At 51.0% G+C, this 12,720-nt stretch overlaps 1 protein-coding gene across 1 annotated transcript; it reads right to left on the bottom strand.

The window, feature by feature from the left end:
* Positions 1 to 1,425: 1,425 nt before the first annotated feature.
* LOC142902723 (protocadherin-10-like) lies at positions 1,426 to 12,177 on the bottom strand. Its single transcript, XM_076048072.1, has 5 exons — positions 9,600 to 12,177; positions 8,680 to 8,738; positions 8,167 to 8,273; positions 2,650 to 2,810; positions 1,426 to 1,524 (listed from the first exon to the last, which is right to left on the bottom strand). Exons 1-5 carry the CDS (start codon positions 12,174 to 12,176, stop codon positions 1,471 to 1,473), a joined length of 2,958 nt encoding a protein of 985 aa, XP_075904187.1. The 5' UTR covers position 12,177; the 3' UTR covers positions 1,426 to 1,470.
* Between the last annotated feature and the right edge of the window lie 543 nt (positions 12,178 to 12,720).

The following is a 12,720-nucleotide window of genomic DNA, read 5'->3' as shown; positions in this document are numbered from 1 at the left end:
TTTTTTTTTTTAGACGCAAAATGAATGCACACTTGTTTTGTTTTTTTGTTGTTTTTTTTTTTTTTTACCATTTTTCACTTTATTGTCGGCATTTTTGTATTTGTGTTTTGTCGTGTGTAAGAAATTGATGTGTGTGTACACTCGCTGTGACTGCAACATGTAAGAACCCCCTCTGCCTTCGCTTCCGTGCGGCCTCTCCATCAGTGACTCCTTTCATTTCCACCAGAATGACAAATTATTGGCACTGATTTCAATCAAAATATGAGGCATTTTGACTGAAACGTTTTTTTTTTGTTTTGTTTTTTTTATCTTTACTGTGAGCTCAAAATTAACACTCTGGGAGAAAAAAAAAAAAAAAAAAAAAAAAGCCAAGCAAGGAGAAGACGAATTTTTACACCCCGCCGTCTCTCTCGTAGAAAAACATAAAATCCAACTGTGAGAAGTTCTCACAGTGGCCCGACTGTGTCAGACCACTCTGTGGAAACCATAAAAAAACAAAAAAAACAAATGCATATTGCACCTTTAGAACAAGGAAGATAGATAGATTTATATAGAGAGTCTGATATTTAGATTGAAACTCTTTAAGTAGTACAGGAAACACTTGTCACACATAGCAGAAACTACTCGATAGTTCAGAATCGGTCAAATAAAAAAAAAGGTCAATTGTGAATAAACCGAACACCCCACTAAACCCCCCCACCCACCCACCCACCCCCAAGAAAGAAAATAAATATGAATTGAAAATATTTCCAGACCCCCCCCCCCTCCCCTCCCTCCCCGTCCAAGAAGAACTTATGGAAGATTGAAAGAAGAGATACTTGGCCACACCGAATAGAAACAGAAAAAGCTCAAAGAGTTCTACTGCAGTTGACAATGCACACCATCCTCCTGTACAACTCGGCGTCTCTCAGCAGATCCACGCCTCAAGGGTTCACTGGTGGTCTCTGAGGGCCGCCCCTTCCTTGTTCTGACCCCCCGCCCCCAAACCCTCCCCACAATGCCAGCTTTCATCTCCCTCAGTGTATACGTCAGTGCTGTAAACAGGCACACACAGATTGAACAAAAACAAAAAGCAGAGAATAACGCCGCCGCCGCCGCCGCCGCCGCCGCCGACTCTCAGTCCTGCTGAGAACTCTGGGAGACGGTGACCTCCAGTAACCTCTCCCACCCAAATGATCCACTTCCAACAAATGGCGGCGTGGTTCCAAAAAAAGCTCATGGGCGCTTGAAGAACTCCGGGGGGGTTGTTTGGTAGTTTGGGGGGGCGACAAAACTCTTAAAGGGGCTCGTCCCACGTTTTGTGTTTGAACGCGGCGGCTCCACAGTTCCTGCTTCTTCGTCCTTCGCCGGATGAGCAGGGACGCACGCGAGGGAGCGAGGGAGCGACGGCGCGGTGGCGGCTCGGTTGGGGTTTTTTTTTTTCCGTCTGTCCTCTTTCCGCCGTCGTCTTCAAGGAGCGATTGTGCAAAGTCACGCCGTCTCTGGAATGTCCATGCGGAAGGAGCTCGGGAAGCCGGCTCCTCGCTGAAATCCCATTGGATGCGTGAGCGTTTGTTTTCATTGGAATGCCAATCCTGATGCTTTGAATAGTCACCGCGCCTCACCCCACACCAGCTAACAAACTCAAGACAGCCGTGCTGCTTCCTGACTGGCTGCTGGTGAGGAGGCAGCAGGGTGACGGTGGGAAGACTGCTGACTGGAGAGGAGACGGTCATTGACACCCTTCACACGCAGGGTCGGCCACAGAGGCTAATTGCCAAAGAAGCTGCTTGTTCACAGAGTGCTGCATCCACTCAACATTCATAAGAGAGTTGAGTGGAGGCAACAACAACAAAAAAAGTGGGGCTAGGAAAAGGCGCCTTGAGAGGATTGTTGAGAGAAATCCATTCAAGAATGAAAGAAACTGAGGGCGGAGGCGGAGCATCGAGAGCCGCCACGCACGGACCAATCCTGGACTTGGTTCTTAGCTTGATAGTAGGACTGCGGAATTGATCGTTCAAAAAAAAAAAAAAGGGGCTGCAACTGACGATTGTTTTTGTCGTCGATTAATCTATCGATTATTTTTTTCAATCGGTCGATTAATCGCGATTATCTTTGCTTTTCACCACCTATTGTGGACTCGTTTTTTTTTTTTTTAACCCAACTCGCACCTGCGTTGGACTGTTGTACCTTGACTGCATAGGTTTTTGATCAAATATAGGACAATAATACCACATAAAACATTGATCTGTGACACAGTCGCTCTGTTTTTCAATGTAAAATATCGTGGGAATATCGCTTCACAATTTAAAGATTATAATGTAGTGACTTTCACAGTTAAAAACAGATTTCTTACAACTTAAATATTGAATTAATATGGCCTGGAGTCACACAGTTGATCAACACACACACACACACACACACACACACACACACACACACACACACACACACACAAACATACACCTATATATGTCATTTATTTTTCTAAAAAAAAAGAAAAGAAAAAGAAAAAAGCTCCTGCTGAGGGTTTAAAATGTTGCTGCAGTTGCAGTTGTTGTCGTTGTAGAGACAGTGGTTTTGAGGGTGGGGGAGGAGGGTGGAGCTCTGCTGCTGTGACTGACAGGCCTCCACCTCCCTCATCAGTCAGCGAGTGTCGCGGTGAAATACCTCTGTGTCCGGGACCGAGTCCATGCCAGGCACGTGCAGGTTGCTGCGGTAGTCGGTGGCCTGCCTCCCTCCCTCCGAGGGGACGAAGCTGGGCATCCAGCAGCGGTCCGAGTGGCCCAGGGCCTTGCACTCCTCGGTGCAGTTGGCAAACAGGTCGGCACCTGCGAGGGACAGGACGCAAAGGGAGGCTTTAAAGACTGCCCAGCAACTGCAGGTCGTGGAAGAGGTCAAGGGTGAGGGTCCCAAATAGCAGATTGACTCAATACTGGTCCTGGGTGTAGGTGAATACACACACACACGCTACATCAGGAGTGGACAAACTACGGCCTGGGGGCCATATGCGGCCCGTTACGCTTCTTAATCCAGTCCCCGTTGAACTTGGAGAAATGATATTCACAGTCAGTAAGTCAGAAAACAGCTCTATTTCCTCCACGCTAGCAGCGTTTTCACAGTCATTTCAATAAAGAGCTAAACACCCTGGTGGTTCCTGGTGGTTCTGGATGGTTCTGGGAGGTTCTAAGAGCTACACACACTGGTGGTTCCTGGTGGTTCCTGGGAGGTTCTGGGAGGTTCTAAGAGCTAAACACCCTGGTGGTTCCTGGTGGTTCTGGATGGTTCTGGGAGGTTCTAAGAGCTAAACACCCTGGTGGTTCCTGGTGGTTCTGGATGGTTCTGGGAGGTTCTAAGAGCTACACACACTGGTGGTTCCTGGTGGTTCCTGGGAGGTTCTGGGAGGTTCTAAGAGCTAAACACCCTGGTGGTTCCTGGTGGTTCTGGATGGTTCTGGGTGGTTCTAAGAGCTAAACACCCTGGTGGTTCCTGGTGGTTCTGGATGGTTCTGGGAGGTTCTAAGAGCTAAACACCCTGGTGGTTCTAGGTGGTTCTAGGTGGTTCTAAGAGCTAAACGTCCTGGTGGTTCTAGATGGTTCTGGGTGGTTCTAGATGGTTCTGGATGGTTCTAGGTGGTTCTAAGAGCTAAACGCCCTGGTGGTTCTAGATGGTTCTGGGTGGTTCTGGATGGTTCTGGGAGGTTCTAAGAGCTAAACACCCTGGTGGTTCTAGATGGTTCTAGGTGGTTTTAAGAGCTAAACGTCCTGGTGGTTCTCGATGGTTCTGGGTGGTTCTGGATGGTTCTAAGAGCTAAACACCCTGGTGGTTCTAGATGGTTCTGGGTGGTTCTAGATGGTTCTGGATGGTTCTAAGAGCTAAACGCCCTGGTGGTTCTAGATGGTTCTGGGTGGTTCTGGATGGTTCCAAGAGCTAAACACCCTGCTGGTTCTAGATGGTTCTAGGTGGTTCTAAGAGCTAAACGTCCTGGTGGTTCTAGATGGTTCTGGGTGGTTCTGGATGGTTCTAAGAGCTAAACGTCCTGGTGGTTCTAGATGGTTCTGGGTGGTTCTGGATGGTTCTAGATGGTTCTAGATGGTTCTAGATGGTTCTGGATGGTTCTAGGTGGTTCTAAGAGCTAAACACCCTGCTGGGGCTTCAAAGACTCTCTGAAGCTTTGCTTCATTTTCCACTGACATTACAGCAACACGTTTCCTCCACATCCCAGGACAGATTGTTTCCTGCTATGAGCCGGCTCACCAGAACACTCCATCCATCTGCTGCTGCTGCTGCTCCGCTACCCCCTCTGTCACACTGTAGAGCCCACAGTGGCCCCACCAGTCAAACAGTCGGCCTCACCGCCTCTGATCTACTTCTCCATTGTGCTGAATGAACGTCTGCTGCCTTCCTTTTATTGACAAAGTCTGTTGAAAGCCCGGTTCCATGCTGGGATAACAGAGCCATCTATACCTCCATGTCTGTGTTTTTGTTTTTGGGATGGTTGGTGACGGGGGGGGGGGTCGGTGGGGGTCTAAATCCGCTTGTTGTGTATGTGTGTCTAAATTGATGTTTGGGGCCACGGGTCTTAACTGTTCAGCTTTGCTAATCTGGGGCTAATCCCTCCGAACAGATACTGATTAGGCTGAGACGGCAGTTATCCCGGTAAGAAGTGTGTCTGTCTGCCGCCATGCTGGCCTGTCTGCTGCGTGTGTGTGTGTCTGTGTCTGTGTGTGTCTGTGTGTGGGTGTGTATATGTCTGTGGTGGTCCGCAGTGGGGGAATTTTGGTTTGTGGTGGAGCAGATTAATTTGGCTTTGTCATGGCGAGCCCCTCGGAAAAAAGTTCCCAAAACACAAGAGAGAAGCAAACAGAGCCTAGAAATAATGTAGATAGATCGATAGATATATAGATGATAGATAGATGGATAGATGGATGGATGGATGATAGATAGATAGATAGATAGATAGATAGATAGATAGATAGATGGATAGATGATAGATAGGTCGATAGATATATAGATATATAGATTGATGGATGGATGGATGGATTGATGGATAGATAGATATATAGATGATAAATAGGTAGATATATAGATAGATAGATAGATAGATAGATGATAGATAGATGGATAGATGGACAGATAGATAGATAGATGATAGATAGATGGATAGATGGATGGATGGATGATAGATAGATAGATAGATAGATAGATAGATAGATAGATAGATGGATAGATGATAGATAGGTCGATAGATATATAGATATATAGATTGATGGATGGATGGATGGATTGATGGATAGATAGATATATAGATGATAAATAGGTAGATATATAGATAGATAGATAGATAGATAGATGATAGATAGATGGATAGATGGACAGATAGATAGATAGATGATAAATAGGTAGATATATAGATAGATAGATAGATAGATAGATAGATAGATGATAGATAGATGATATATAGATAGATGATAGATAGATAGATAGACACTCACACACAGTGGGTATGGAAGATGGATGGATACATACATACATGGATGACATTCCTTGAATCACAGAAGAACTCTGGCCACTTAGTAGCAATATTAGCAGTGGGTGAGGGAGGGGGAGAGTTAGTGGGGTGGGGGGGCAGAGAGGGGTGGGGTGGGAGGGGGGGCGGGGTCTGGACTGATCCTCATCACTCGCGACATCTCGGTCTCATTTTAACGTTGAGCGCGGTGCCTCCACAGTGGCCTCCTCTTGGAGCGAGCCGCCGCTACTCAGAGGTTCGTCCGAAACGTTCGTCCGGACCGGCGCCGCGTCGCAGTGTTCACCGTGTCAAGCCCGAGGATCAAGGCGGGGGGGGGGGGGGGGGGGGAAACCAAAGCAAAGCAGCACTTTTTGCCTTCAAAAGAGAGAGATGGCGGCCTGAGTCTGAAGCGCTTATCACCTTTCACCGCTGCCCCGGCGATACTCATCAGCAGCGAGGTCACTTCCTCAGCAGAGACGCTGCCCTGTCAACACACAATCTGTTCTCAACAGTAAATGACTGCCGCGGTAGCCAGCCCGCCCGCCACTCCTTCACTTATCTGACGAGAGTCGCCGTCGGACGAATGCGATTAAACGCATCGGTACCGCTTTTCTGGACCAAGATTAAGACCTCGGGACTCTGACAGCAGCAAAGCCTCCAGCTGGAGTCCAGAAAGCGTCCGATAAGAGGAACATTGATGGAGAGTAATTCAATGACAGTTTAAAACAAAAACAAACAAACAAAAAAAAACATGTGTGTGTGTGTGTGTTTGATCCGTACATTATTGTGTACATGTACAGCTGCTACCCAGAACATTAGAATATCCTGCTGAACAGGTTGCTGTATTTCTGCAATTTCAACTTAAAAGGTGAAGTTGACATATTATATAAAGGAATAATATGCAAATCCATATATTTCTAAGCTTTTATTTCTTTGCATTTTGCTGATCGGGTCTTGCAGCTTAAAAAAAAAACTCAAATTTTCAAATCATTTTCTGAGTTTGTGGCTTTGTGGTTTCAATAAGCTGAAAATCTTAACCAGCAAAGTGACAACGAGGAAGTGCTCGAGACGTCAGTTTGCGTGGAACGGCTCAATACAATGTGTTGCTTTCATCTTTGCCGTTGAATTGCCAAAATAAAACAACTTTTACTGCGTCTTTGATATTTTTCGGGCCGTGCCTGTCAATGTATATTAGGGCTGCAGCAATTAGTCGACGTAATTGATTCCATCATAAATGTGTCGATGCAAAAGTTTAAGCGTCAATGCGTACGACCTTTAAATTGCGAATTAATTAATATGCCCATGATTTTTATTTTACATTGAAAAATATAATTGTAGAATTACCTTATAACAACTATAAAAGCAGTGGGGGCTTCAAAGACACTCTCTACGTGTTTTCTACATATTCTGCATACGTTATGTATCCCCCCCCCCCCCCCCCCCCCCCCAGCTATTGTGCCCCAACATGCATACAAGAGTTGTTGGCCCACCCCCTCTTGAAGCACCACTGTGTGTGATGCCTGATGGGCCGTCACACACAGTGGACCCTTCAGTAGTCAATACCCTCCCGCATTGATCGCCCACAGTTTTCCATGGAAAAGGAGGGATGGGAACGAGCGGAGGTGTGGAGAGATGCAGTGAAGAGAGCGGGACTGAGGCGGGTGGGAGTGGGGGATTGGGGGGGGGGGGGAGTAGCCCATGATGGTTAATTTCACAAACAAATGAATTGCCTATTTGCTCTGCAACAGCCACGACCGATTTGGTCCACTTCCCAGCGGTGGGTGAGGCCTCATTAAAAAACCCATCACATCTTTTCCAGCAGCAGCAGAGAGCAAAGCCTGTGGCCGCCGCTTTATCTTTCGCTCTGCTGCGACGGCGCTGTTTCTGGACCACGAGGTAAACTTCACGGTCCATCTAGTCGGGGGCCGTGGAGCCGTGGAACACGTCCGGTCGTAGTTGTTTGTCTCAATCAAAACACTCAGACAGAGAGGAAATCAAACCATTTTGCTCTCGGTTCTCGCAGACGGTTTTAAGCCTCGGCAAATGTTCTTTTGATTCATAATTAAAAAAATAAAAAAAAGTGTGTCTGTGGTTTGGTGGAATAGAGGCCGTCATGTCAGCTGACATCGACAGAGATGAAGAACCACAGCAATCGGCTTCTTCAATGAATGTAAACTAAATATTAAAGACCTGCATTTTAAATTGGGCCTCAGGGGGGCAAATACAATTATTAGCATTGGAATTAAATGCTCTTAATGGTATATTATTTAATCTAAAATTTGCAGCAGCAGATGGATGGAGTGTTTTAGTGAGCAACCTCATTGAAGGAAAAAGAAATCTGTCGTTGAAAATGAAGCAAAGCAAAGTCAGATCAGCGTCTTTGAGGCTCCGCCGTCTTCGGCTCTTTATGGAAATTACTCAGAAAGCACTGACAAAATGGTGAAATGCAGCTATTTCATGACTTACTCACAATTAATATCTTTTTTTTTTTTTTTTTTTTTTCAGGTCCAGCAGGCCGGATTTAAAAAAAAAAAAAAAAGAAAGAAGAACTAAACGGGCCGCGTGTGGCCCCTCAGGCCGTAGCTTTGCCCACCGCTGTCTGAGGAGATCAACGGCGAGAGCAGAACATGCGAGTGGAGCTCCGTCACTGTGCCACAGTGCAGGAGCCCTGGTCTCACCGGTGGAGTGGCCCCGGTTGGTGGCGTCGTGGTCACTGTCCCCCTGCTCGCTGTCTCCGTGGCCGCTGTCTTTAGAACTGACCAGGTCCGCCTCCTGGAACGCCGAGCTGCAACACGGACACACGGAACAACGTCACCTCCTCGCAGCCTCGCAGCCTCGTTCCTGCTCCTGTCCGGCCCAGCGCTCGAGTCTCCTCCAGGGTGTTTCTGCTGCCGTCTCATTCGCCCACAGTAGCGTTAAATACGTGGGATATCGTCGGAGGTCGTGAAACCCACAGCGCCACCCAAGGCCTGGCATAAGTACTGCGGGGTATTTTTCAATATTTTCAATTTCTTTCTTGGCCAACGACCCGCTTTGGACTCCATACTGCGTGCGTGCAGCAGCACACAGCATATACTGTACACCTATACACAGCATATACTGTACACCTATACACAGCATATACTGTACACCTATACACAGCATATACTGTACACCTATGCGCAGCATACACCCTTGTCAGTCACACCCACCTGTTGACGCGTCTCGGCCTGTCGACCAGGTAGCTGAGTTCGCTGCGCTGGTGTTTGTTCTGCAACGACAAAACGGTGCTTCTTAGCTGCGGCTTTGAACACAATTTCATATCACAGACTGAACAAATTATAGATAGTTTGTGCATGGCTTTAAATGTATTGCCCACAAATCTAAAGGGGAACAATTATAGTTTATTATTATTATTATTATTATTATTATTATTGTTATTATTATTGTTACTACACAGGTTTTACGCAGGCAACAACCTTTGCATCAAGACTTTACCTCTGTTAAACACACACACACACACACACACACACACACACACACACACACACACACACACACACACACACCGTACAATATTCCTGTAACATGATTTCTTGAATACAAGCCATGATGTTTTGTGACCGTAAATATTAAAATACTTCTTTTTTTCTTTTTTTTTCTTCTTCAGTCCAGTTTTAACAACAAAAAAAAAAAACATATCTGAGCCATGACGAGCATCTCTGACTAGACCTGGCGTGGGCAAACTACGGCCTGGGGGGGCCATATGCGGCCCGTTATGATTTTTAATCGTGAAGAAATTGCATCGGAAGTCATCGAAAAAAAAATATTGAAATATTTCATCCAATTTTTTTTTTTTTTCTGCGTTTCAAATAATTTCTATAAAGGCAGACATTTGCTCGTAACGCTTCCGTTGACGAAGCCCCAGCGGAGCCTCGCCACCCTGAGTGCAGGAAGGAGCGGCTGCTGAACACAAACGGCTGGCAGCTTCCGTTCATTTTAAAAGCCCGTGTTTCAAACGTGTCAAATGGGTCAAATTCTAGAAGCCGCTGTGGCCCCGCCAGTCAAGCACTTGACCCACCCCCTCCGACCCCCTCCCCCCCCCCCTTTCAGCCGTGGGCGGGACTCCTACCTCGCTCAGTAAAATGCTGCCGTTGGATATGATGTCAGGCTGCTGCTCCGTGTAGCCCGTCACCAGGGCGCCGCAGGGGCCGCGCTCGGCGTCGGCGCTCCGGGTCGGACTGCACGGCTTCAGGAACATGAGGTCGGTCTTGGCCGACTCCGGGGTCAGACACACCTGGTAGCAGTAGTTCTGGTTCTGGTGGTGGGACGAGCCGAAGGTCCCGGACTCCTCCACGGGGAGGACCTGTCCCGACGCCGCCGCCGCCGCCACGCAGCCGCCGGCCACGCTGCCGGCGCTCTGCACCAGCATGATGTCCGACTTGCTGAGCTTCTTCTTCTTCTTGCGGGCGGCGCGGCCTCGCCGCGAGCAGCAGGAGCTGCAGCCCAGGCAGCAGTCGCTGCTCAGGCACGTGTACACGCTCAGCTTCCTGTCCTTCTGGCAGCGCACGGCCAGCCCGATCATGACCAGCAGGAAGACGAAGGAGAGCGAGCCCAGGGCGACGATGAGGATGAGCGTGAGGTCCAGGACGTTGTCCTTGGCCTTGGCGCCGCCGCCGCCGCCGCCGCCGCCCACGCGGTCTCCGGCGCCGCCGCCGGCCGAGGCCGCTCCGCCGTCCACCAGCGCCACCTGGACGCTGGCGCTGGAGGACAGCGGGGGCTGGCCGTGGTCCCTCACCTCCACCACCAGGTGGTAGAGCCGGCGCAGGTCCCGCTTGGCCGACACCCGGCGGGCCGAGCGCAGCTCGCCGGTCCTCCAGTCCATGCGGAACATTCCGTTGTCGTTGCCCGCCAGGATGCTGTAGGAGAGCCGCGCGTTCTCGCCGTCGTCCGCGTCCATGGCCACCACCCGGGTCACCAGGTAGCCCGGCTCGGCCGAGCGGGGCAGGCGCTCCTCGGCCGTGCCGTTCTTGCCCAGCGGGGCCAGGACCAGCGGCGGGTTGTCGTTCTGGTCCACCACCACCACCCGGACCGTGGCGTTGGAGGAGAGCGGCGGCGTGCCCGAGTCGGTGGCCTGCACCGTGAAGGCGAAGTCCTTCAGCTGCTCGTAGTCGAAGGACCTGAGGGCGTACAGGTAGCCCGTCTCCTCGTTGATGGACACGTAGGTCTTGACCGACATGCCCTGAATGTCGCACTCCAGGATGGAGTAGGCCACCATGGCGTTCTGGCCCACGTCGGGGTCCACGGCGGTCACGGCGTGGATGTAGGCCCCCGGCACGTTGTTCTCCGTCACGTAGACGTCGTAGAGCGACTGCGTGAACGCCGGCAGGTTGTCGTTCTCGTCCGACACCTGCACCCGCACCGACTTGCTGGTGGCCAGGTAGGGGCTGCCCTTGTCCCGGGCCACCACCGTCACCGAGTAGAAGTCGGCCTGCTCCCGGTTGAGCGCCCCGTCCGTCACGATGGTGTAGTAGTAGCGGAAGGACGACTTGAGCTTGAAGGGCACGTCGCCCAGGAGCTCCACGTCCACCTGGCCGTTGTCGCCGGCGTCCCGGTCCGTGACGCTCAGCAGCGCGATGACGGTGCCCGGCGGCGCGCTCTCGCTCACGGACTCGGTGACGGTGCTGAAGGTGATCTCGGGCGCGTTGTCGTTGACGTCGCCCACGCGCACCAGCACCTTGCAGTGCGCGGGCACGGCGTTCGGCCCCAGGTCCTTGGCCTGCACGAAGATCTGGTGCAGCGCGCTCTCCTCGAAGTCCACCTCGCCGCGCACCTCCACGCGGCCGGTGCGCGCGTCCACCGCGAAGAGGTCGCGCACGCGGCCCGAGACGTGGTTGCTGAACGAGTAGACCACCTCGCCGTTCGGACCCTCGTCCAGGTCGCTGGCGTTGAGCTGGATGACGAGCGTGCCCGCCGGCGCGTTCTCCGCCAGCTCCACCGTGTAGACCGGCTGCTCGAACACCGGCACGTTGTCGTTGGAGTCCAGCACGCGCACCACCAGCAGCGCGGTGCCGGTGCGCGGCGGCTGCCCGCCGTCCACGGCCGTCAGCACGTAGCGGTGCGCCGCCTGCTGCTCGCGGTCCAGCGGCTTCTCCAGCACGAGCTCGGCGAACTTGTTGCCGTCGCTCTGCGTCTGCACGTCCAGGTAGAAGAAGTTGTTGCTGGTGATGTCGTAGGTCCGCAGCGCGTTGGAGCCCACGTCCGGGTCGAAGGCGCTCTCCAGCGGGAAGCGCGTGCCCGGCGTGGCGCTCTCCGAGATCTCCACCGTGATGTCCGTCTCCGGGAAGCTGGGCGGGTTGTCGTTGATGTCCACCACCTCCACCTCCACGCGGAACAGCTCCAGCGGGTTCTCCAGGAACACCTCCATGTTGAGCTGGCAGCTGCCGGCGCTCTGCTTGCAGATCTGCTCGCGGTCCATCTTCTCGTCCACCAGCAGCGCGCCGTCCTCCAGGTTCACCGCCAGGTAGGGCGTCCGCGAGCCGGCCACCACCTGGAAGCGGCGCGAGGTCAGCTTTGTAAGATCCAGCCCCAGGTCCTCGGCGATATTCCCCACCACGGTGCCGCGCTCCGCCTCCTCCGGCACGGAGTAGCGGATCTGCGAGCGCGCTCCATCCGCGATGCACAGCACAGCGAGCCAAAGCGCGATCATCGCCGGGAGAAGAGGGGGGTTGAGCCGGGGTAAGGTGGGGAGTTGGGGGGATGGGGGGGTCGGGGGGAGGGGGTTCGAAGTGCACTTCCGAATCAAGAGTGTGAACTCGAATTATCAACTGGTGATACAATCAGAAGCAAATGTAAATCTCCATCATCACGACGCGCAAAAAGTGCACAAAATTGTGTTAAACACCCCAACAACAACAACAACAAAAAAAGACCACACACACACACACAAACAAAAAAAAATAAAATGTAAAAACACAATCAGGCTTTGTTGGTTTGATAGATGTGAATAAGAGAAGAAAAAGAAGAACTCAGTCTTTTCTGGCTCCTGGCTTTCTGTTCGACATATTCCGGCCAAGATGCGCAGGTTACAGTGAGGCGCAGCCGCGATGGAGTTTGTCTAAAAAAAAATAAAAATGAAAGTAAAAAATAAAAATCCTCATCCGGCTGAGGAAGAGAAAAACTCAAAACACATACTTTTATCTCTCTCTCTCTCTCTCTCTCTCTCTCTCTCTCTCTCTCTCTCCGTCCGTCTG

This window comes from Nelusetta ayraudi, unplaced genomic scaffold (genome assembly GCF_046127955.1).
Source record: "Nelusetta ayraudi isolate G7.1 ecotype Tasmania unplaced genomic scaffold, CSIRO-AGI_Nayr_v1 ptg000097l, whole genome shotgun sequence".
NCBI classification, from domain to species: domain Eukaryota; kingdom Metazoa; phylum Chordata; class Actinopteri; order Tetraodontiformes; family Monacanthidae; genus Nelusetta; species Nelusetta ayraudi.
This window is presented reverse-complemented; position numbering and strand designations above follow the sequence as displayed.

What these genes read in the sequence shown, in the direction of transcription:
- LOC142902723 (XM_076048072.1), bottom strand. Translation starts at nt 12,176, where the DNA reads ATGATCGCGCTTTGGCTCGCTGTGCTGTGCATCGCGGATGGAGCGCGC. An exon ending in CAACCGGGGCCACTCCACCG is followed by an intron (nt 2,811 to 8,166) that starts GTGAGACCAGGG and finishes TGTCCCTCGCAG; the next exon opens with GTGCCGACCTGTTTGCCAAC. An exon ending in ACTCGGTCCCGGACACAGAG is followed by an intron (nt 1,525 to 2,649) that starts GTATTTCACCGC and finishes ATGGGATTTCAG; the next exon opens with CGAGGAGCCGGCTTCCCGAG.